Raw genomic sequence first — 24,698 nt, 5'->3', positions numbered from 1 at the left:
AGGGGGTGAATTCGGCGTGAGGCCGAGTAGCCAGGTCCTCCTTTCCTTCCCCCGCATCTTCGAAGCTTCGTCTTCTTCTTCTTCTTCTTCTTCAGTCGGGCTCGTGCGTTTACGGAGTCGGGATTCAGCCAGACACCTGTGCAGCAGCAGCAGCGGCAGCGCCAAGGGGGTCGCGGAATTCGTCGCGTTCACGCGAGGGATGCATCCGTTCCGCAGCTTCCGTTGCGGGAATCTTGGGTGGCGCTATGAATGCTGTCAACGAACTGGGCAGGTCAGAGTTCGGTCCCTGCGGCGGATGTTTTAAAATTAGCCCCCCGCCCCTCCCCACCAGGTTGCGCTGTGCGTATGTAATCAATGCGGGTTCCGGTGCAACGGACTCGACTACTCCTGCACGCTGTCCTCACACGAGCGCCTGCCGTCTCTCTCTCTCTGTACACGTTCGAGATGTGGTTGTGAGCTTGTGCGCGTGTGTCTGTGCGCGACACGCTCTCAGAGAGCGAGAGAGAGAGTGTGTGTGACAGAGAGGGATAGCGTCTGAGAGACTGGGTAGTCACTGGTGTGTCTGGGGTGCTCCGCAGTAGTGCTTCCCATGAGGTACTTTTTTGTTTTGTCTTCGTCTTGAAGGTCAGAATTCTTCGCTGTGATGTGCATGGAGGGGGCTACCTTGGTTTCTGTCTGTGAGAGAGTGTGTGAGAGAGAGAATAGGTCGTGGAGATGAGTCACCGTAGACCAGATTCGAGAAGAGGTGTGAGGATGGGCGAGGTGGAGTAGACTTGGGGGTCGTTTTGTTGGGAGATTTGTCAGTTGATACAGCGATGTGGATGTGTGAGGGTTTTGTTTCGCGGAGCTAAGGGGGAACGAGGCGTGATTCAAACCACAGGCGGCCGGTGTTGGGTTTAGCTGTCGAAGAGGTGGGCGCCGGGAGGGAGGACGATATGGGGGTGATGGGATTGCCCACTTGGTTGACCCGTGAAATCTCGAAGCTATGGAAGAGAGGGGTAATCGAGCTAACGGTGGAGTGGGCTCTTCTGTTGGAGAACTGGAAGTTGATACTTGGAGGATTGCTGTTTCAGTATGTACATGGAGTCGGTGCACGCATCGCGCACTACCTACATCATCCAGGCCCGCTCCTTCACGATGTTGGGTTTGAGTTGCTGCCGGAGCTTGGGAAAAAGAATGCCCATATTAGCGAGAGCCTCTTCACGTTTGTGTTTGTTTCGTTCGTTCTGTGGACATTCCACCCTTTTGTGTTTTACAACAAGCGATTTTACACGGCCCTACTGTGGTTGAGGGTTCTGATTTGTTTGGTGATCTGCCAATCTCTGAGGATGTCATCGTTTATGGTGACGCAATTACCTGGCCCCAACTACCATTGTCACGCAGGGCAGCCAACGGCTACTTTGCCGCCCCCGAAGAGCATCAAAGAGGTGTTGCTATTGAATTTCCCGTATGGAGTGATTTATGGGTGCGGGGACCTGATTTTTTCCTCGCACATGACATTTGCCCTAACCTTCTTCCATGCGTATCTCAAGTATGGGACAAGGCAGTGGATAAAGTTCGTTGCGTTCTTGGTGATGGTTGCCCTAAGCCTCCTTATCGTAGCTTCCCACAAGCATTACTCCGTGGACATCGTCGTGGCCTGGTTCACCGTGTATTTCGTATTCTTCTTCGTGGATCGGAAGTTCGCTGATGCCGGAATCGGCGAGCGCGTGCCAACAAGCAATGGGCCACCACTTCTGCCTATGATTGCGAGGACAGGCAAGGATGGTCGCAGCAAAGAGGAGAAGCTGTTGAACGGCATTGCAGAGAATGGAAGCGTTGAACTGTAAAAGGTCTCGACGATGAGCCAGATATATATATATATATTTTTTGGTGATTTGGAAACCCTACCTTATTTTCAGTAGTATGGTAAAGGTAAGAATTATTTATTCATTGGCTCTCCTCGAGTGTATGTGTACTCTTGGGACAGAGAGCTCAGAACCTCGCACGGAGTTCGACGTAATAATTCTTCCATTCTTTGTAAGTGATTTATTCTAGGGTCTCTGTCATTGAACGCACTTAAGGCCTTACTTCCGAGGTGTGCCACAGCCTTCCTATTCACCCTTGACGGTAGTGTTTAGGATTAAGGCGAGATGGTGGGGACCTGAACTCGCCTGACTGTGTCCGTGACCGCCTTCTGAAAATCGCTCACTCCTGAATCGACTCTCACCTGCTGTCGCATTTTGAGGTGTGTTGTGTTCTTCATCCTGATGGGAAAGTAGGACTTGGATTTGAGATCACGAGACTCTGGGTGTCTGCTTCATGCTCTGTTTTTTTTTTTTTGAAGTCTTTAGGGTTTTCTTCCTTGTAAGGTGCAGTTATGATTTGTCAATTCATCTGATTTATAGTTCTTTGTTTGGCCACATAGCTGAGCCAGTGCGACTTAGTGTGATTTCCTATTTTGGCAGTTTCCTTCCACCCAAACTCGGCATCTAAACAGATTGGTTCTGAAATGTGGCAGTTGGGCATCTGGGAGAGAAGCGGAAGGTGGGAGTTATCGATGCATCATTAGTCGCATTAAGCGTCATGAAAGGTCTATTATCGAAGAGTCTCTGTGGGGATTGTTTCATCTTTTGACAAAAGAGACAACTCTGCATGTTTAGCTCTTTTTCCAGCTTTCCCAGCTTGATAAAGGCGATTTTAGAGGTTTTGTCGACTGATTAGACCGTGGAGGCGGACATTGAATGATCATATATATATTATCTGTAGGTATTCGTAGCTCCCGAAGCTAGCTAACGACGATTGCGCTTCGGTGTGTCTAATGCTAACATCGCCAATCACCTTGTACACTACAAGAGAACTCCTGGTAGAGGGTGGATATTTTTTGGGGTTTTCAGGAATTACTGATGTTTTTTTCAATATTTTGTTTACAATCTTCGGAAGAAAGCATAAACTTTTACACTTCCGAAACCGTCAGATTTTTTCTCCGTAGAGTTGACAATTGGTGGTTAGTTTCATTGCCTTCCGACCTCTGTGTCTCGTCCTTGATCAGTATCTCCAGCTTTGAATTCTTCTTGTAGAAGATGGGATGCAAGGGAGGAGTCATCTCATGCAGTATCCTGATTGCTACAAAAGAGAAAAATACAACGCTTTAGGGCCATGTCACACAATTTCAGTGACAGTACTGAGCTTTGGCGAAATGTATTGTGAACTTTTTTCTTCTGTCAATAGTGGGTTTCAAAGCAGGGGTTTGAGTTAATTCAACTTGCTTAGTTTTGTTGCATTTCAACTTGAGCAGATTTCACGGCCATGTCTAAAAAAACCATGAAAATTGGCTCAGAACTGTTGATAAGTTAGTTTCGTTGCTTTTAGGGAAAAGAAGGTGGTGTCAATAATGCAGATTTCTTGTTGTACATTGTAGACTTAATGTGACTAGTAAATATGAAAAATTGATGATCAAAAAATGAAATATTCTTCTTGAGCATGAATTGTTAAATATTTATATACATTGAACATAGTTTGTTATGGTTTTTATTATATGATAGTTTGTTAGTATAATCATGTTGTGTTTGGGATGTACAATAAATTATGAAAGGTGGTTTGCAATCACTAAAGAAGCATGTTGCTAATGTTACTACAGTTTTTGCCACTGCTGTTACAATTTATTCTTATTAACTTTTTCTATTATGTTTTAGTAAATTGTTATTATTATTATTTTTTTATATAAGTTGACATATTGATTAAACTAAAAAAAAACAAAAATTGCAAAGTAAAAAAAAACATTAATAACTTAAAAAAATATGTTGAGTGGTTGGTGGGTTGTTTTTAGTAGCAAAAATCATGGTGGTTGACAAATTGTGATGGTAGTTGCAAAAACTACGGTGATATTATCAATATTTTTGAATAATGATCGATTAGTAGTGACATCTCTTCACCATGATAAATGTTAGTATGGAGATAAAGGCTTTATAATGTTTAAAAAAATGTTAAACAAATAATAGAACAATATAAATTTAGTTCCAAATGAAAGTGAAATTTATTTTTTAAAATAAAACACATACATTACTACATATGGCATTAAAGTAGATGTCTAAGTAGAATTCTTTTGAAATATAATGTCAAGGTTCTTAACTTCTTCGCATTTTACTTCAACATTGTTACTACATCATTTATAATGCTTTTTGTCTCTTTCATGCCTTTTGTTTTTTACAGGTTTATTTCTTTTTTATTATACATGGTTAATGAAAGGTTTTACAAAATATGTATTTATTTTATTTTTATAGTTATCTTTTTTCCAAGTCTCACACTTGATGAGTAGGAAACATGGAATCTATTTACAAAGTTGTTAGAATCTCTGATAGTGACTGTATATCAATATTTAATTGTAGTTCATTTTTAATCCATAATGTAAAAAAATATCATTAATTTCACAAAATGTATTTGAAAAAGATTAAGAACAATTTGGTACTGCAGTTTTAAATAAGAAAAGAATACAAATACAAAAAAATCACACTTACTCAAAGAATATACTTGGGTTTCTGAGTTTTTTTTTTTTTTTTTTTTTTTTTTTTTTCATTTTTTTTAGACAAAATGTTTTGTAACATAAACATTGTTGAATCAAACATGAGTAATTTTTTTCAAATTAAATTATGGTTTTTTCTAGAAATACTAGGGTTGAAAATCACCAACCTGATAAATTTATCTATAACATCAGCATTTTATTTCTTTATTGGCAATTAAAAAATTATAATTATATATTTCATTTTTATTTTTAAAACACATATCAAGTATTGAATAAGAAAAATTAGGAACTAAATAACACAAAAATAACATGAATAAATGTTTAGAAAATATTGAAAAGCGATTTAAATAGAAAACTAAAAGTGCAAGCAATATTTACTCTCAAAAAAATTCAGTATACAATTAATAATTATGAAAAAAACCATGAATAAGAAAAATTGTAATATGCAATAGCAAAGCAAGAAAGAACAATAAATGACAATGCTTAAATGAAAAAATCTTGGCAACATTAAATGCGTTCTTCTCTATAGAACTAACATTTATTAATGATCTCATGACAAGCCTTTGTATGCATGTGTTGTCATTATTTTCACAACATAAAATCACTTTTTTAAAAAATTATTCAGTTGTTTGTTCTAAATTTAAACAATTGAATTTTTTTTTTCATCCTTTACCACAATCTTTTGTATTCAAGTAGACCAAACATACTGCAAATCTTTTAGCACCCCAATGTAACTTAAGTTTGTATTCAATTTAATAATTGTTTTCACATGTTTTTAGCATGTAATAGATTGAAAATTAAAAATTGTACATGTATATATTCTATAATCTATATTTATTCCTTTTAATATATATATATATATATATATACATATTAAAAGGAATAAATATAGATTATTAGTGAAGGAAAGTAGTATGCCAAATTACAAAACACAATGCATCACAAAATATTCCTAAAAAGTTGGCAAGTGTAGCGGAATTGAGTCTCCATATCTCATTCATTCATATATATTTATTTTTATTGCATTAGAACCCCACAATACACACGCATACACACTAATTAAACTAAGGATCACATTCTTCCAGCAGATGAAGAAAATAATACTACTACTAATAATAAACTACATGTGGCTATGTGTATGTTTGAATTTTGATTTTTTGTGATTATTTCGTATCTTTTGGATGCTAGAACAAATCAGTCGTGCATTGAAATATTGAGTGTCTGTTGATAAATTTATGCATTTCACAGCATTTCTTAATTACTTCGATTTCATGTAGAGAACAATCTGGGATTTTATTTTATATTATTTTGTTATTATTTTGTATTAGCTCAAATTCCGAAAACAAATTATGCAAAGTCCGTTGTGGTTTTCAGAATAATAATTAAAACGTGATTACGAAATTTAAATCTTTCATGAATTCTATGAAATTTGATTCAGGATAAAATCTTCACTTCAAAATTATCATACAAATAAAAAAACTATCACTTATAGAAAAATCATGTTTAAATAGTCAAAGCCACAAAGTTATATATATATATATATATATATATATATAATCACATTTTAATTAAAACATAAATTTCAGCAAACTGTAAAGGAATTATCATAAACAAAAAATAATTTTCTTTCGAAATTAAACTTATAATTTTGTAAACTGTAGCTAGATCAATTGTATTTAACAAGTTAAGTATATTACCATGGTTATAAAGTTTTAAACTTTTACCATTCAACTTTTTATATCTATTTTTTCTTTTTTTCTTTTTTTTTTCATGCAAAAATATAAAATAATACAGAACTGAAACCTCAACATTTAAACATCAATTCTCTGTATTTCGAAAGATTGTTTTAGTTGAAGAATTTTCACATTCTAATGAATGTAAAACAAATGGTACAAGTGCACTTGTCACATTTCAAAAGACACTTGAGTATGTTTTATTATTATTATTATTATTAATTTTACTATTATTATTTTCGAAGTGTGAAAAAAAAATCTGATTTAAATATCTATGTTTCTAAAATGTCATTCAAAATTCTACTGTAAAGACAGCAACTTTGTAAATTCGCCCAATTCATGGACACTGGTTTGAGCATCTTCAATTCATGAATAGTTATATTGAACTTATCTCATTCTTATTACAAAAAGTTTGAGAATGTCAATATATCTTCACAACGATGGAAAATATACTATTTTTGACAATGGATTCTTAAGTGAACATGCAAATCATTGGCCAGGGCACCCAATACATGATGGTAAAATCAAAATTTATAATACAGATGTATGTAAAAATATTGAACTTGATGTAAATGATATTGAAGATAATAAAAATAATAATAACATACTATCAAAGTAAATATAAATAAATACATGACATTATCATACAAGATCCTCAAACCTTAAAAATTAACATCAAATAATATCTAACTTACTTGTCATTGAATTTGATATATATATATATATATATAGCTTCTCAAAGCAATCATCCTTGTGAGAAAGTATTATTTGCTGAAGAGGTTGAAAGTAAACCTAAAAACATTTCTACATTTCAACATTCCGAGAATAATATTATAAGGAATGAAAAACAACATGTTGTAGATTTTACATATCTAAACTACAGTGTTGGACCTCTTTCAAATAAGTCAAGTTCAGATCCCACATTTGACAATAACTTATCAACGTTGTCCAGATTACCTACTTGTTCTAATCTACAAATTGAGAAAACATATCTCAACACAAATGGCTTGTTTGAACCAATAAACAATACACAATATTATTTATCACCTCCAAGTGACATATTTCATTCAAATGAACCATCTCCTAATCAAAACTTGAATAATTTTGTAAACCATAGACTAGTAAACGTGAAATAAAACAATGCAAGCCATCAAAACATGTATGATGAGAAATTTACATGGAATGAAACAAACATTTGCATTGATGAAGAACCACTTTATGAGAAAAGACCCGAATCCATTTATCAAAACTTTAAAAATAGAGATGATTTGTTTCATGAAAACCAAAAAGTTTTTTCTCCTTCATTGGAAAATCAAATGTGCTATAGAGACTCAAGTTTGAGTTTTTCACTTCAAGATAACATGCTCTCAAAAAAAACAAGAATATCCAACTTTTTCAAAAGAAAATAATTTACCATGTTATCAAGGAAGAATTCTAGTTCTTCCACATGAAAGTGATGCATCTTTCAAACATGTAGATTCAATTCCCCTACATAATAATGACATTTTATGTCAATTAGTAGATCAACCGATTTTACACCAAGACAATTCATCTAACAAATACAACTTAGAACCAATATCTTCACAAGCAATTAATTTATCCTACAAATATAACCCAACTTTGCTTATTTCTCAACAAAATGATTTATATTCCCATTTACAACATTCAAGTTCTTTGCATGAAGATGAAACAATTTCTAAAGAAGAAGAATACTTGAATTGTAATCAAGAAAATGATGTTTCATTTAAAGAAGAAGAAGAAGAAGAAGTTTTACATTATTTACAAAAAGATAATGTTTCTATTGCAGATACTGTAATTTACCTTAAAAAAAATAAACCATTAATGGCACAAGAAGAAGAAGTTTTGCTTCTTGCACATGAAGATGATGTACAATTTATAGAAAACGTAGACTTACTTCTTTCTCCAAAAGATGAAATTACACCCTTTGAACAACATGTAGATTTACTTCTTTCACAAAAGCATGTAACACCATTAGAACAAGGTTTAGATTTGGTTTTACAAAAAGATGAAATACAACATGAACAAAAGGTAGATTCATTTCTTCTACATAAAGACAGCAAACCATTTCAACAAAATGTAAACATACTTCTTTCACAAAAAGATGATATTGCAACAGAACAAAGTGTGGATTTAATTTTTCTCGGGGAAGGGGATGCATCATTTGAACAACCCACAAAATTGCCTCCTCAACAAAACGATGTTACATCATTTCAACACAGTATAGATATTCTTCCCTCACAAAAAAATGACTTGTGCTTTAAACAACATGTCAAACGACTTCTTTCCCATAATAATAAGCAACACATGGATTTAACCTTTTCACATGAAGATGATTCAATTTGCAATTGAGTTTGTCCACTACACAAAAATAAGACACTTCACCATGTGAACACCAACACAATTCAAATTCCATACGTTAAAATAAAACACTGTTGCTAAACAACAGGTATATTCAACCTTGTCACATGAGAATGATTTATCGTGTGAGAAAGAAGAAGTTTTGTATCTTTTACAAAAAGACAACACAAACTTAAAACAATGGGTAGATTCAACAAATAATAATGATTTCTCTCATAAACAAATAGTTTCTCGTTTTTTACATGAAAACGTTCCACATTCTATGAATGAAATAGGTCCATCTACCTCAAAAGAAAATGACTTGTTTTGTAATGTACTACTAAATCTAGTTTTTATGCCACAAAATGATTTACCTTGCGTTCAAAATATAAATTTAATTGATCTACAAGCAAGTGACTTGTCTTGTTCACATGACACAGAATCAACTTTTCTATGTGAAAATGATTCATTTTGTAAACAACAAACAGATTCACCACCTACTTCACTCAACAAGCAACAAATAAACATATTATTCCAAAAGTTAGAAAATTTATTTCTTAATGAAAACTTGAAGTCGTCATTTAAACAAAGTATGCACTCATGCATTCAAAAACCAAAAGAACTAGAGAATAAAACAAATCGAAATATTACAAAATGTAATGAAAACCCAAAAATTAATATTCATACCACATAAGAAGAATAGTTGTCCTAATCTTACACATGTTGTAAGTACTTTCTTTTTTAAAACATATTTCACGTGGTTCATTAAAGGTAACAACTATATGAAAAGTTTTGGCTAATATTTTTTTCAAATCATATTTAAATAAAATTTTAAACAAATGGGTGACGATTTTAATTGTGCTTTAAAAATATGAAGAACCACAATACTAATAGAATTGCCAAGTAGGGGTGCCTATTGTAGGTTTTTGTATATAGATAAATGAATCTTATTTCTCTTAATTTTATTGGGAAAAAAATATCCCCGTCATTTATTTCATTTCTCATGTTATTAACTCTGTGTTCCAGCTGCTTCAACATTTGGAGGCAGATATAAGTACTTTCAAATGTGGACTTGCTCACATATTCTGTAAGAATAAACTTTAGACTTTGTTTTAAATGGCCTCAATTATATATATATATATATATATATATATATATGCATAGATTTTTATTTTTATTTCTATTTTTTTCATAATTCTTTTTAAAGAGTAACCCACAAAAGATATTCTATACCAAATTAAAAGTACTAATTATGCTTGGTTTTCATGGTTAATTTGTAAGCTAAAACAAAAAAGAAGAAGAAGCAAAGTAATGGTAAAAACATTTCTAAATTATGAATTTGCAAAATGCATACTAGAAATCATGTACATACACAAAACCATGTAATAGTTTCAGAAACATTACACATTAGAGTTAATTTTGGATTATAACCAGTGAAGGAAACTCATGCATCATTGGTGATAAAAACTACCAATGAATTTGACAACGAGTGCAGTGTCTCTGATGGGTCTTCAATTGACCATGCCCCATTATTTCTAGAGGTGATTGCGTATATAAAATATGCATTATAATGTAAATTTAAAATGTAATTTATTTTAATTAGTTTGATTGTATGCTTTCATTTTCATAATGCTTACATTTCCATGTTGATTAAGTTTCCTATGTGGAAGAAAGTTTTCTCCAATATAATCTTTTTGCAAATAATGTACAAATAATTAATTTCTTTCATTATTTATTTGTATCTTACAGAAACAAACCACCTTACATTTTTTCGACTAAAGAATTTTTAATATATTTTTTTGATGCTTTAAAATGCAATGTAATTTTTAATGACTAGGAACCAATGCAAATTCCCCTTCAAAATTTTAACTATGGTATAGTTAAATTGTTTAGAAACATATTATTACTTTGTAATTTAATACGATATATTTCAAGATATGTTTCAAGATATATTATTATATATTTTCATAAGATATATTTCAAGATATGCTGGCTTAAAACTACATAATACACAGCAAGCCAACATATCTTGAAATATATCTTTTTGATAATATTTAATTTTACTAAAAGATTATACTTCAAAGATAAAATCACCCAATTATGGAAGTTCACTCATGTAAGTGCAACATTTATAGAACTTTATACACATTTTTGTTTTGGAGATATAATTCTCTTAAAAAACATGTGTAACTTTTCAATATACATACATTTAGCTTTAATCATTTTGATTTTCTTGTTACTTTTTACTATTCACTCAAATAGAATAAATAAAGAAATATTTATTTGTTTATTGTGTGTTGTTATAATGTGTTAATTTTGTTTCTAGTGCAGTTTACCAATTATGGATGGCATGTTGAACATTGGACTGCAACAAGTAAACTTATTGTTGCAGAGAAATATTGATAAAATATATTTGAAATTTTTATTTTGTATAGTAGAAAAATTGATGCATAGCACTAATAAAGCTTGCTCTATATACATGAACTCAACTTATTTGAAACTTCATCTTGTAGTGTAGCACATATTGAATTGCACGAATTTAATGCATCTTATATTATTCTACGTTTTCCATACATAAAAGCCCTTGAATAGCTACATCACATTTTGAAAGTTTTTGATATATATATATATATATATTGTACTTGTGATTATACATTGGTCTAATATTTGATACATCTCAATAGGCCATTTTTTTAATTCCACATGAAAATATTGAAAGCAAATATTGTATTCTTGAAACATTAAATGGAGGGCATAAGGATTGAAATTCCAAAGTACAACCATACAAGAAACCTCTTAAATTCTTTTGATGATACACACACACACACACATATATATATATATATATATATATCCATAATTTTACTTTGTAGGAATAATTATGAATATTAAACTTGTGACATATTCTTTTACGAAATGAACAGAAATGTTGAGAAAATTAATAAAAAAATTCATGCTTTTTTCATGCAGAATTGAAAATGGATGGACGTGTTGTAAAGGATAATCAACTTTTTAAAAAATAATTTAAAAAATATGTACATATGTTGAATACAGAATAAAATATAAAGCTTTTCCTCGTTTTATTTACTCATTAATATAAAAATATTTATTTTATTTTAAATTAAAAAATCTGCATTCAATTTGATGAAAAAAACCAAGCTTTTTATTTATTTTTGTATACACATATATGGGTGTGAATTTAGAATGTCGGAATTCAGAAATTTTATCAAAACATTAAAAAAAAGGAGTAAGAAATCACCCCTATAGTATTTTAAAATAGTACACGTGAAAGTAAAAAACTTTAAAAATTAAAATAATTTAGTTATTTATTAAATGTGTCATTTATCAATTCATTCTGTAACCTTTATGCAATATTTTTTTTATTTTTTTATTTTATTTTTATTTACAAATCTGAAATCATCACGATTAAGTGTCATTTTTAACAATAATATTTATATTGTTATTCAAAACCACTTTAAACAAGGTTGATTTCATAATTGAATGCTATATATTTTTATTGAAATGGATATTTTATCACTTATTAATGCCAACCATAAAATCCATATCCATAATTCTTTTCAAAATATTTAAAAGCGTCCAAATTCAAGATGTCTAAATCATTTGGGTTGCATTATTATTTGAAGTTATATATATATATATATATATATATACACACACACTAAAAACTTACATGAACACTAAGAATGTAAACTTTATTATTAAATTATATACAAAAAAATCATAAAAAATAATGCTCAAAGTATCTGTATCTATATATATATATATATATATATACATATATATCATTTGCTTGTTTCATTAATCTTCAAAATGATTTTGTTTACGTTGCCGCAACAGCATTAGATCCAGCAATAATGTTCAGTATTGTCATTCACTCATCCATCCAAACATATAAGTGCATCTACACAATATATTCATCCGTCGATGTTCGGGGGGAGGGGGCCACTCCCCGTGAACACCCCGTGGCCGTGGTGTCCCTAAAGCTGTGCCTCTGCCATCGCCGAGCTTGATCGGGTCCTGCGATGGCCTGTTTTCCAGTGCAACGTGATTTTGCGATGATGATGTTCCAGCGTCACGCGTGATTGCGAGGCCGCAGTGTACAGCGCAGCTGCGTGGATTCGCGACCCAGTTTTCGTTTCGAGCTCGCCGGGGTCGGCAACAAGCGCAGCTCTCGGGAGGTGTTTTTAGGGCTTGCGTGGGAGGAAGTGAGGTGGGTTGCGTTTTTTTTCGAGCTGGGTCTTTGATTTCAATGCTGTTTTGTGTGTGCTGGTTTGTGGTTTTGAGCAGCATTGGACTCGGAGGTGGATCGGTGAGTTGGGTTCTTGGGATTCAGAGGTTTGGGTCCTCTGTGGTCGTTGTCATGTGTGTAGTTGTGCCGATCATTGCCTGTTCTTGTTTTGGACAGGAGAGAGTAGCTTTTAGGGATGTTGCTGAGAAATTCTTCGTGAGGTAGTCCAGAGATTGTTCGTAAACAGGAAAGGCCTTTTTTTCTTTTGAATGTTGTTTTGGGAAGTATCGTGCTTGGTTGAGATTGTGTGTGATCACTCCCAAATTGAACTGTGTTTCGGATGACCTAATAGCTGCATCTGAATCGGGCTGGAATTTCTGCACTGGAATGGATCTCTAGTGATCAGCCGCATTGATTGCTGCTAAATAGTGGTGCGGTATTCCCTGTATTATTGTTATGAATTGATGTGTAGAGGCGATTCCTCTCTCTCTCTCTCTCTCACACACACACACACATTCGGCGTTATGTAGTCAAGATTTGGTGGGACAGTTTCGAGTTCTGATCGCCGCTCTCTTCAATTTTGAACATTGTAGGTTTCTTTTATTCTATTTCTTTTCCTGGTCAGCCATAGAGATCCATGGCCTGGCAACCAGGCCCTGGGTTTGATCCTTATGGTGCGCAGCCGGGGATGCAGCCGGTGATGCAGCCGGGAATGCAACCAGGGGCGCAAAGATCTATGCCCCAAGCTCCCGTTGGGCCAAACAATCCATTGAATGACGTCTTTTATGGTGCCGGGTCTGGAATTTTGGGTACTTACCTGGGAAACAGCAAAGACTACGTGCAGAGCAACGTAAGTGGTCCTACGCTTTTTTCCAGTTCTACTGCCGACATTGATGATGTTAAGAATGTTAGGTGCTATGTTTTTATTGCCTCATTCTATCTGAGCATGTAAGTTCAACGGTCAGAAAATAATTTGTAATATCACTCATGTACATTGATTAATGATTTTAAATTATTTATTTTTATTTTTATGGTGAACAGGTTAGTAGATACTTGGCAACTCACGACATTCAGTACTATTTTCAAGTGACAGATCAATACGTAAAGAACAAGCTCAAAGTTGTTCTCTGCCCCTTCCTCCACAAGGTCGTCACTTCCTATTTCAAAGTTTCTTTTATGCTCAAAGTGTTTTCCCTCTGACAAGTGGAAGTTGTCTAGAAGCGCTTTCATGGTAAAAGCTGTACGTATCTATCGCATTTGTTTCGAAGCTGACCTAGTAGTGGCTTCCAATTTTAATTTTTTTCAGGGCCATTGGACTAGAATAGCAGAGCAAGTGGCGGGGGGTTTGAAATACAAGCCTCCCCGTCATGATATCAATGCTCCGGACCTCTACCTCCCTCTCATGGCTTTTGCAACGTACATCATGCTCTGCGGCTTCACGCTGGGGCAGATGGGCAAGTACGTAACTCCCTGCTTTTTCCATGTGTGACTTGGTCCCTTCCGTCTGGACGTCGGCATTCTACTGTTATTTGGTGTTTTCATTCATGTAGGAATAGCATATGAAGCACGCACCGAGAAAACTTGTCTCTCTTTGCTGTCGATTGTGGTGTGGTCCAGCTTTTCATTTGGTTTGCATCCGCTTCAATAACATTCCCCTGCTTACTCTTTTGGTTTGTGCTGCACAGCTTCAAACCAGATGTGATGAGTGGGCTGGTGACCAAAGCGACACTTGCATGGTTCCTTGAAACGATATTACTGAAGTCACTTGGATGGGTTTTAGGAACCGTAGATGCTCCGACATTAGATATTGTAGCGTACGGGGGTTACTCTTTTATCGGGGTCTCTTTGTCCGTGTTTGCGCACGTGTTCTCGACCTATGCTTACCACATTACATGGATTTATACGAGTCTCTGCATGGCGAGCTTTCTGGTGAGAACAATGAAGCGCTTGTTGTTTGCGGAGGCAAGGAGGTACGACAGAGATTCAACTCGACACCACTACCTACTTCTTCTGATTGCTGCGGCCCAGTTTCCTCTTTTTTACTGGTTAGTACATGTGAGATAGGATCATCTCGGTCCCCTTGTACATTACGTCTTTGCATTACTGCAAACAGATTACCTGTTATTCAGCAACAGTCCATTTTAGTTTTGATGAAGACACACTTCAGGAAAGAGTTTTTCTTTTTTGTTTAGTCTATGATTTCTGGAGGTAGTGCCACTCCCTAGTTTGACCTTTATCTTTTCTTTATGTGCGGTTTCACACGGATGATCTACTTTGGTTACCCATTGCTCTTTTCTGCTTGTAAATGTGATGGAGATGCAGTAGATGCGACTGTGTCGTTTATGCTATATTGTTTTGTAAACTAGATTAACAAATAATGCCCACCAACTAAAATATACCATTCACATTTTTTTTTTTTTTTCTCTCTCCGTATATTTTGAAAGACAAGTTCTCATGAAAAGCTTTCTCTTCAGCTGTGGATCTTTTTTGTATCTTGTATTTTTGGGATAATGTTTCGTTGTGTTTTCACAACTTAAGTGCAACTAGAATAGAAGACATGAAGAATGTCATGATGTACATGCAGGAGTAAAATACCAAGTTTGTTGGCACCATACTATATACATTACCACCAAACTATATACATTTATGTCACTGAGTAAAACAATTTAGTAGTATTGAGTATTATCTAGATTACGTCATATATATTTGATACAAACAACGCTTCATCTTAAATATTTAGCATTTCGTAGGCAATGACAACTCTTTCTGTTATCTTTTTAATTTAAACAAAATGACAATTCGTTTTAATTTCGAGTCCAGAACAGAACAAAAAAAGTTTCATTCTTTTCTCACAAACATGACACGTGATGTAATAATTAAATTAAAATGTCCAATTTTACTGCCATAAGAATTTATTTTACACAATTACTTCTTTCAGAACTACGTAAGTATACATATGAAGATTCCAATCATTTTCTTTGCAAAAAATTCTTTTGTATAAATTATACAAAGTGGTCTCTGATATTGAAGTTTAAAAGAGAAAATATGCGTTGCCTTATGTGTTTCTCATCATTCAACAATTGGGTACATTTCAAAATAAAAATTCACTTCTTCCAATGGAATGCGGAATCACAAACAAACATAGGAGTAGTTTTTGTTTGAATACTGGATGAAAAAGCCTTCATCACAATGCATCATGTTCAAAGCATTTGGTCATGTGTCAATATATATATTGTTTTGTTTTGTTTTGTTTTAATTAAAATTAAATATTGAAAGAACAATCCTTCCACTGCAAGGGGGAACAGAAAAAGGACTGGAATTTTGTCCAACTAGGGAAGAGTTGTGTGATAATGTTATCAAATATTATAGAACCCTATTTGCACATGATTTTTTATTTTTCTATTTCAAAAAACAAATTTAAAGGATCAAGGCTAGTACATAAAACACCACCTACTTCTCCATGTTCCCATGCTTTGAGAACCAAGAACAAACCAAGTTCCCTCTCACGTGGGAAATAAGCCAACAAGGAAGTGCCTTTGTGAGTTCCATGATTTAATAAAGAAAGACATAAAAAAGGAACCACAAGAGGAGATAAGATTCAAAAGGGGGAAGCTCCATATATATATATATATATATATATATAATAAATCAATTGGAATATTAAAAATAAAAAAAATAAGTTTATGATAATGATGGTAGAAAGGTTTCACATGAACTTCATTTCATCAAACAAGTTGGGAACACTAAAGTACACGAGGAGTATTTTCCTTATTGTGTGCAACGGTCAAGGCTTTTATTGTACTTTAATACTTATCATTATTTACATTATTATATGTAGTTGCTATATAGTTGTACACCTTCTATCATCATTCCAAATATATTCCATTGTAGCATTCTGCCTAATTTTATTCAATTTGGATTTTCATTGTTCATTTATTATTATTATATAGCTGATCAAAAAGTAAAGTTAAAAATGTGTTTTTTGAAAAATAGATGGAATCTTATTTTGTCCATGCAATCTTATTCACCACTTTGCAATCCCTTTCATCTTGATTTTCTTATGCTTTTGAGGTGGTACCCAAATTTCTAAGCCTACCGAGGTTTCTTTGTAGTGAATTAAAAATAAAAAAAAGAAAGTTCAGAAACAGAGAAAATAAGGTTATAGAACGAGACGGAATTCATAATATAGAAGTTTTACTTTTATTTCATTTTAGTTTTAAAATTTCTAAGACTAGTTCAAAAGATTGAATAAATTAGAATAATTTTCTAAAGATTTAATTTCAAATAATAAGTTATTAGATTGTTACTAGAATGAGTTAATTATCAAAATTTGAAATTTACAATGATAATGGAATTGATAAATTTATTGCATGTATTTGATGTAAGTTTGTGGATTGGTTTGTAAAAGAAACATGAAGTTGTCAAAGCTTTTAAATAAAAATGCATGTTTAAGTAACTAATTTGATAGAAGATTTAAAAATTATTCAAAATTTGTATAATGATGTGTTCAATTTGAAAACTAGATACTTTTGGATAAAAATTAATGAAAAGATCAAAGCAAATGTAAATCAGAAACTAAACGTACTTATAGTTTGACTTTAAATGTTTGGTTGATTATATGTGAGACGGTCATAGCTTCTACACCAAAAGGAAAAGTTTTTCTTTCCTTTTCTTTTCTTTTTGTAGAAATTGATAAAAAAAAAAAAAATTAAACACGTAGAATTCACAAATTGTGAAGCATAAACATAAATATGTCAAGCTTTTTGAAGCAATGCTGAAGCCAATAAGTTAAATTGAAAGAAACACTTACTATGTCCGGAACAATTTCTTAGTTCTTATTATATCTGTGATAATACATAACTGTTAATAATTTATGACCCAAATTTATGAATGAATAGATGATAGAATTTGGTCCAAAACAGGATTTTAAGCAAAAATAAATTGAAAAGAGAAAAGCAAAAATAAATAAGAGAAATTTAAAATTTGAAGAATACACAATAGAACCATAATTTATTGTCGTGTTTTTTTTTGAACGCTACTTGATCCCATCGTCCTCGCCGTCGTCGTCAACGAATATCCTTGATCTCGTTGTTTTCATAGTCGTCGTCAACGAAGCTGCCTGATCTCGTCGCCTTCGTCGTCCTGGTCATCTTGTGGGTCGGCACTGCGTCGTCTTGTGCCGTGAGCCGCAGTGTGAACCGCGCTTTGTCGTAGCAACTCGGGGATCCAAGCCCGCATTGATACTTCCCCGAGGTCCGTCGCGGTGGATTCCTCCGCAACGACGCAACAGGTCCACGCCGGGCAGGGAATTTAGGCCTCATCTCTGCATGTATGTGTATATATATATAGATAGAGGCATTCTCTGTTATCTCACACTTTCTAGCTCCACCGCCTCCCTACGACGCCACCCTGCCCGCACTCATGGCTGTAGTAGGAGGCGTCTCTACTGTCGTTTCATGATGCTGCATGATTACTCCATGATTTATCACAAGGAGATTCTCAAACGTGCTCGCAAGTAAATCTGCTCCTGCTTTGTATGTAGATAAAAGTATGTATAATAAATACATGCCTTGGCCAACAGCTCTCGAGTTTCGACTTTAGAGGATCGGGACTCGAAGACGAACGCAGAAAGAATAAGAAGAGGAAGAGTGGTTCTGGGCATTTTGTACTTCGGGAGGTGCGATTGTGGGTCAGTTATTGTATGGGCGAACACTCATTTCTTTAGTGGCTGCACTTCGATGACCGATTATATACTGCAATGAGTGGGGCGAATGTTGAGTCGGGTGACTGGAAAAAGTTTACTGGGTTCAGATTGTTTTGAGAGATTTGTGTCATGGAATTAGCTTTGGTTGCCTCGTGTGGTTGAAGTTCTTGAGGTTGTCATTTTCCACAGATTTTCGGTGTTGAATTGGTGGTGGATTTTGGTGGATGAGTGGTAGAATTCGTGGCAGCAATGGGGCTATGGAGGGGTGGAGCTTGAGCAGAGGGAGGTGAAGGAGAGGTACAAGAGCAGAATAGTTGCAGGAGCGGAGGGTTGCGAGCGATGTCGGGCGGTGGTGAGGAGGAGAAGACGCTGGAGAAGACGCCCTCATGGGCCGTGGCTCTGGTGTGCACAGTGTTCGTTGTGGCGTCTCTTTTGGTGGAGCGAGGAATCCACAAGCTCGGCCGGGTAAGGACCATCCCTCGCTGTGACCGAAATCCTGTCACAGGCAAACCGCTCTCTCTCCCATTTTTTCTTCTTCTTTGTGGCCTGCCGAGTTTGTTTGTGTTCGAATCCACCTTGCACAGGAAGACCCTGATTTGAAGACCCCAAAGGAAGACCCTGTGTGGTGTTTGCAAGATTCTGGGTAACAAAAATAGCTACTCAGGGTCTTCTTTGGGTTTACTTGAAGTGCATTTTTCCTGACCTGTAAGAGGATATTGATCTTGCATTCTTCCACATTCAATGCTACGTCACAGGATTTCGAAAAAAGACCATGGATTTCATTCGGTTCAGCCATCAATATAGTCCTCTCCTGACGTATTGCACAAGTCAACCTACGGGTCAAAAGTGCGCAAAATCATATTGAGTCGGAAGTGTCTGAAAATTCTTCTTGCTTCATCTACTGGATGTGCATTATTCATTGTTGCAAGTTTTCATGTGCAGTACTTTAAGCGGTCCAATCAACGAGAATTGTATCACACGCTTGAGGTGATCAAGAACGGTAAGAAACAAACGAAGATAGCTGATGCAGCCTTCCCCATTACTGCAACCCCTTTTCTTCTCAGTACAGAATTCACTGAAAGACAGCATCACTTGCACTTCAAGGATTACTTCAACTGAGAATGCTAACGACAAATGTGGTGGTCTCCTTTTTGCAGAATTGATGGTGCTGGGATTCATCTCTCTGTTCCTTTCTGTGTTCCAGCAAAAGGTGGCCTCGCTGTGTATGGCAGAGAGGCTGAACCGCATCATGCTGCCTTGCAAGTATGTCCCACCTGCTGAGGCTAATGCCGAAGCTGAATCTCCAGCGGTCCATCGAAGGCTGTTTGCAGTCGAGGCCCAATCAAGTGGAACTTGTTCTGCGGTAATAGCCTCAACCTACACAAGTCCAAATTCAGAAAGCCTCCAGAAGTGCATTATTCTATGATATGGTCACGAATTTTTTCGAAAATGCGAATTATAATAATTATTATAATTATAGTTAAATTTATCATAATTATCATATTTTTAATTATAATTATTATTATCATTATTGTTATTATTTGGTGGAATGACAGATTTTTGACAGGGCCATGTGCAAGTTATCTCTGAGGAAGGTCTCCACCAGCTGCACATATTCATCTTCGTCATGGCTGTGGTTCATGTGTTGTACAGCTGCCTCACCGTGCTCGTTGGGTTGTGGCAAGTAAGGTCCTTCTGTGCACTACCACTTAAAATACTCGGAGTCTTCAGACTTTCATTTGTCAAAATTTTATTTAGGAAAAATTATTCTTGATGAAATTTGTGAGTTATCAGGTGCACAGCTGGAAGAAGTGGGAGGTTGGAGCTCGCAACGAGAGATTAAAAGCTGTGAACGAAGGTATGCCCACCCATTCAACATGAAAGGGAAAGTCCTTTCATTCGGTTGACATTGATTCAAGAGTAAGATCGCAGGAAATTGTTGATTTTGGCTCTGATTAGTTTTGCGTGGGTTTGATTGTGAACAGCATTGACTCCCAAGCACAGAAAACATGAGCATGGGGATGAATTTACCAAAGGTCGAATACGTTACAAATTCTTGTACACATCAAGAACTGGTCTAAATCTCGATAGCTACATCGTAAGTTTGGCTTCTGAAGTGCAGAATCGACAAGGATATCAGTCATTTGTAACCCATCATCGTTCAAGAAGTCAAATTCTGTTTTGTGCGAAGTTGACGATCGTGAATGTCCATGCAGTACAGCTTCTTTCGACAATTTGGAAAGCCTATCTATAAAGAGGACTACTTGTGCTTACGAATGGGCTTCATCGCTGTACGTGTGTTCATACTTTGAATGCTTATTTCAATGATGCTTGTGTGCTTCGCCCTGCGCACATGGATGCACATCTTTTTCTTTACTACATTTCATAAGGAAAACAGTCTTCTTTGTGATTCGCTGATTAAGTTCCAAGCTTCTTCATTCTTTGTCTCTTCCCAACTGTGACCTTGTGATATGTTTTTGGTATTAGACTCATGAACTCAATGCTGAATACGATTTCCATAGCTACATCCGGCGTACTATGGAGGAGGACTTCAAAACTGTTGTCGGCATTAGGTGCAATTTTACACTTCTCTCATCCAGTTTTACATCCCAGGCATTAGAAAGGTGTTGTTTACTCCTGAGTAATTGTACACTCCGAGATTAAAATTTCCTTAATATAAATGTGGTTCCCCTTATGTGAATCGTAGTGTGTATGAAGGGCAGATTGGCTAACTTTATGTGGATGTCGCAGTTCATACTTGTGGGCATTCGTTTGCCTATTTCTTCTTCTGGATGTTGATGGTTTGAACCGATAATCCTATCAACTTTATTTGATTTTTTTATTGATAAAATTCCACTGATAAAATTTATCTTAGCTTTCTGTAATGTGAAAGTGGAAATCTTCTACCTGTCTGCCAGCAACATTACGATGCATGTGATCACCATAATTTGGTTTTTGGATTGCAGGCTGGTACACCTACTTTTGGATAGCGTTCATTCCCACGTTTGTGAGTTTACAACTTAATTCAAGTTCTAAAAATGTCTATGATTTTCAGTGCCTTCTAAGGCAAATAAAAATCTCCCACACTAAATTTCCGCAACCTCAACATTATCAAGAGACTCTATTTGTCAACTAATGACTTCTCATCTATTTTTGCGAAGTGTCAAATTTAGCTATTATTTAGTTTTACTTCGGGCAGTGGTCTTTTGAGGAGTTGTTCTACTAATCAATATTCTAAAAAGAAAAACAATAAAGAGGTAGTAAGCTCAAACTAGTAGCTAACAATCTTCAAATGAAGTCACCTAATGATAAGTTTCATCATAGGGTGTATCACACCACCAAGTTATTATGTGATTGATTTCTTAATGGAAGTGATATGAACACATCATGTCCACAATGCGACCAACGGATGTCGATTAACTACTTGCCTCCAATTCACTTACCTTTTTTTTTTTTTTTTTTTTGTTTGTTTTTTTGTTTGTTTGTTTGTGTTGTGATGATTCCAGTTAGTATTGATAGTAGGAACTAAGCTCCAGCAAATCATCATTAATTTGGCACTTGAAGTAAGGGGAGGTGTGGAGAAGATTGACATTTCAACTTCAGGAACTATTGACGGAAGTTTGAAGGCGGCAGAAAAGCCAAAGCAGGAAGTTGTGTGCCAGCCTATGCGCCCTCGAGACGACTTGTTTTGGTTCAGAAAGCCTCATTTCCTGATCCATCTTGTCCATTTCGTCCTCTTTCAGGTGTGAAGTGGTCTAAAACATATATCTATTCGATGGACACATTGACCAATTGCACGGAGGACTAGGGTTCAGTATTTTCTTGAGTACCTATTTCACTCATGATTTCAGCTCAGTAACGTGTTTATCACTTGGGGCTGGCAGAATGCCTTTGAGCTGGCCTTCTTCTTCTGGGCATTGGTGAGCAACATAAAAAAACCTTTGCTCTCCTTGCTAAAATTTCCTTGGTGAATTAAGCAATCTCCTGTACAACGAAATGACTTGCTCTTGAATCCTCATTAAAGCATAAAGCTAATGCTTGCTAGAAAATAACCCCTTTGTTCTTGGTGTCACCATGTACTGAGATTATTGGGTGTCACAGTTTGAGTATGGATTTACATCTTGCCTAGTGGGGAGAACGTGGATGATCATAGTCCGCCTGGTGATGGGGTACTCTCACAGCAATCCAAATTCTTGTCTCACAACTCTGTTTCATTACACGAAAATTCTTTTCAGCAGAGAATCAAAATGTTTCTAGAAACAGGAATCTTTCCCAGCAATACTCTGTAGCTGTTGAATAAGACAAGTTAACACCGATCCTGATTGTGCTCAACAAGAAAGACATGCATCATAATATTGGTTAATAATTGTTTCATTTGGGAGATCTTTGGGTACTAAGGAAGAATTGTGGGTTCTTTTGCTGACAGGGTATTTGTGCAAATACTGTGTAGCGCAAGCACTCTACCTCTGTATGCTCTTGTTAGCCAGGTGAGCCAATTTCTCTAGAACTCAAGTATCACACTATAGATCGGGCCTCATTCTGAAACAGATTCGCACACTGTTCTCATTATAATTTAATTATTACAGCTAATCACTTCATGCCATGGTGCCCTGCCAGATGGGATCCACCGTGAGGTTTACAGTATTTAACTCGGAAAGTGCACAATCAGCCATCCACAACTGGCGGGATAAAGCTCACAAGAAACAGAAGGACAAGTTTGGGCACAAGACCCTGTCACACCATTTGGCTGGCATCATGGGGTTGAATAAGAGAGTGGATGAGCACGGGCATGTCCATGACGTTGAACTTCATCACCCTGGGGCTCATCACGAAAAAGGACATCACGATAAACACTCTGCAAAGGACCATCCTCATCTGCACCCCCACCCCCACCCCCACCAAGGTAATCAAACTCTTCATTCCAGGACAGCTCTGTCAATCTGCTTCCTCATGCACACGACACACCTTGTTACACATCTTTTTACTAGAATGCAACCACCCTCTGACGATTTTAACACAAACTAGACTTTCCTCGTACAGTAAACTCTCACACAATATTTTCCTCACGGGGTGGTGGCTTCGCAGAATTTCTCAAAAAGAATTTGATATTAACTTCGGGTGTTATAGCTGTATCTGATAAGCATGCTCTCATAGTGCATAATATTTTACCAGAACAAATCTAAGAATGGTGACTGATTGTTTATCATTCTTTTGTGAGAAACTTGATTCAGATGGTACTCATGTAGTGGAGATTGATCAAGCACCACTCAAAGTCACAGAGAGTCACCCTGCCTCAAGAAACGGTGATCAAGGTCCTCCAGTTTCACCAAAGCCACAATCCAAGGACGCGATGTCGCTGGTCAATGTTCTCAAACTTGCTCGTGCAAAAGAGAAAGGCCAAGCTCCTGGAGGTTCTTAAAAAGGGTTGACATGCCCACAATTTGTGCAGCGTTCTTCGAAGTCTGCTCAAACTTTTCATACTTGGATTGAATGAATAGGAATACAATTGTTGATAAACTATGAATACCACAATTACCTGTGAAGTCCCCATTCTGGAGTTTTCTGGTGCGGAAAAAAGCCAGGGCTCATTCTCGTACCTAATATCACAGAGGGTTCAGGATGTGAACATGCTCAAGGTATGAGAGCAGTGTGAGAAATATATTTGATTTATTTTCATGAAGCATAGTGTGTAATATATTTTCAAAAGATCAGTGCTTGCATTACTTTCTTACCCTGAGGATGACCCAGCTTGGCTTTTAGATGCCGGAGCAAGCCACCTTGTAATTAATTTTTTTTTTGTAGCAATATAAGATAATGTTAGAAGTAATGAATTTCTTACATTAGATCCAATAAGAGGAGAATTTTGTTTGGTAATGGAATTAATGCAAACAAGAACAACGTGTTCCTTGTATGATATTGTTTTACTTGTGCAACTCCTAACTACCGTTCAATTAAAGCTTCTACTAGATTTTTAAAATAATATAAGAATTTTCAACTTTTATTTGAGAAAAAAAATGTAGATATTAGTTTTAACAATATTCTTAGAATTATAATATTGATTTTTAAGAAAAAAAATCAACCTCTATTTGGATCAATTCACAAACTATTGTAAAACAAATTATTTGTCTTTAAGTATTTTATCAATAAATTTTA

At 35.4% G+C, this 24,698-nt stretch overlaps 3 protein-coding genes and 2 long non-coding RNA genes across 11 annotated transcripts; 4 read left to right on the top strand and 1 right to left on the bottom strand.

The window, feature by feature from the left end:
• The first annotated feature begins 341 nt into the window (after positions 1 to 341).
• LOC112275922 (phosphatidylinositol:ceramide inositolphosphotransferase) lies at positions 342 to 3,224 on the top strand. 3 transcript variants are annotated; one of them, XM_024506691.3, is made up of 3 exons: positions 342 to 1,832; positions 2,121 to 2,227; positions 2,501 to 3,224. In XM_024506691.3, exon 1 carries the CDS (start codon positions 936 to 938, stop codon positions 1,827 to 1,829), a length of 894 nt encoding a protein of 297 aa, XP_024362459.1. In that variant the 5' UTR covers positions 342 to 935; the 3' UTR covers positions 1,830 to 1,832; positions 2,121 to 2,227; positions 2,501 to 3,224. The 3 variants fall into 3 exon arrangements, with proteins under 3 accessions (XP_024362459.1, XP_024362458.1, XP_024362457.1); XM_024506690.3 differs by having other exon boundaries at positions 342 to 1,914; XM_024506689.3 differs by having other exon boundaries at positions 342 to 2,227.
• A 3,720-nt stretch (positions 3,225 to 6,944) lies between these two features.
• LOC141044811 (uncharacterized) lies at positions 6,945 to 7,722 on the bottom strand. Its single transcript, XR_012216544.2, has 2 exons — positions 7,649 to 7,722; positions 6,945 to 7,038 (listed from the first exon to the last, which is right to left on the bottom strand). It is a non-coding gene; the product is annotated as an uncharacterized LOC141044811 (long non-coding RNA).
• LOC149986457 (uncharacterized) lies at positions 7,035 to 11,543 on the top strand. Its single transcript, XR_016500388.1, has 5 exons — positions 7,035 to 9,317; positions 9,619 to 9,679; positions 10,027 to 10,133; positions 10,342 to 10,708; positions 10,924 to 11,543. It is a non-coding gene; the product is annotated as an uncharacterized LOC149986457 (long non-coding RNA).
• Positions 11,544 to 12,664: 1,121 nt separating this feature from the next.
• Positions 12,665 to 15,135, top strand: LOC112275941 (uncharacterized). 2 transcript variants are annotated; one of them, XM_024506749.3, is made up of 5 exons: positions 12,665 to 12,823; positions 13,435 to 13,691; positions 13,883 to 13,987; positions 14,148 to 14,299; positions 14,527 to 15,135. In XM_024506749.3, exons 2-5 carry the CDS (start codon positions 13,479 to 13,481, stop codon positions 14,903 to 14,905), a joined length of 849 nt encoding a protein of 282 aa, XP_024362517.1. In that variant the 5' UTR covers positions 12,665 to 12,823; positions 13,435 to 13,478; the 3' UTR covers positions 14,906 to 15,135. The 2 variants fall into 2 exon arrangements, with proteins under 2 accessions (XP_024362517.1, XP_090102844.1); XM_090246718.1 differs by lacking the exon at positions 12,665 to 12,823 and adding an exon at positions 12,845 to 12,922.
• Positions 15,136 to 18,211: 3,076 nt separating this feature from the next.
• Positions 18,212 to 24,372, top strand: LOC112275939 (MLO-like protein 15). Of its 4 annotated transcripts, none has more exons than XM_024506745.3 (17): positions 18,212 to 18,540; positions 18,781 to 19,010; positions 19,488 to 19,545; positions 19,703 to 19,908; positions 20,113 to 20,229; positions 20,340 to 20,403; positions 20,531 to 20,643; positions 20,762 to 20,836; positions 21,033 to 21,118; positions 21,297 to 21,346; positions 21,512 to 21,552; positions 22,052 to 22,288; positions 22,430 to 22,465; positions 22,647 to 22,714; positions 22,972 to 23,032; positions 23,163 to 23,448; positions 23,777 to 24,372. In XM_024506745.3, the coding sequence occupies exons 2-17, from the start codon at positions 18,885 to 18,887 to the stop codon at positions 23,962 to 23,964; spliced, it is 1,812 nt and encodes a 603-aa protein (XP_024362513.1). In that variant the 5' UTR covers positions 18,212 to 18,540; positions 18,781 to 18,884; the 3' UTR covers positions 23,965 to 24,372. The 4 variants fall into 4 exon arrangements, with proteins under 4 accessions (XP_024362513.1, XP_090102890.1, XP_024362511.1 ...); XM_090246764.1 differs by having other exon boundaries at positions 18,228 to 18,518; positions 18,735 to 19,010; XM_024506743.3 differs by having other exon boundaries at positions 18,230 to 18,530.
• Positions 24,373 to 24,698: the final 326 nt, after the last annotated feature.

This window comes from Physcomitrium patens, chromosome 23 (assembly GCF_059467195.1).
Source record: "Physcomitrium patens ecotype Gransden chromosome 23, ASM5946719v1, whole genome shotgun sequence".
In the NCBI taxonomy this organism is placed as follows: Eukaryota; Viridiplantae; Streptophyta; class Bryopsida; order Funariales; family Funariaceae; genus Physcomitrium; species Physcomitrium patens.
This window is presented reverse-complemented; position numbering and strand designations above follow the sequence as displayed.

Bases quoted from the DNA above. Each gene is read 5' to 3' on its own strand.
- LOC112275922 (XM_024506691.3), top strand. From the start codon at position 936: ATGGGGGTGATGGGATTGCCCACTTGGTTGACCCGTGAAATCTCGAAG.
- LOC112275941 (XM_024506749.3), top strand. From the start codon at position 13,479: ATGGCCTGGCAACCAGGCCCTGGGTTTGATCCTTATGGTGCGCAGCCG. The intron at 13,692-13,882 runs GTAAGTGGTCCT...TATGGTGAACAG, and splicing joins AAGACTACGTGCAGAGCAAC to GTTAGTAGATACTTGGCAAC. The intron at 13,988-14,147 runs GTCGTCACTTCC...AATTTTTTTCAG, and splicing joins TCTGCCCCTTCCTCCACAAG to GGCCATTGGACTAGAATAGC.
- LOC112275939 (XM_024506745.3), top strand. From the start codon at position 18,885: ATGTCGGGCGGTGGTGAGGAGGAGAAGACGCTGGAGAAGACGCCCTCA. The intron at 19,546-19,702 runs GTAAGAAACAAA...TCCTTTTTGCAG, and splicing joins GCTTGAGGTGATCAAGAACG to AATTGATGGTGCTGGGATTC. The intron at 22,715-22,971 runs GTACTCTCACAG...TTTTGCTGACAG, and splicing joins ATAGTCCGCCTGGTGATGGG to GGTATTTGTGCAAATACTGT.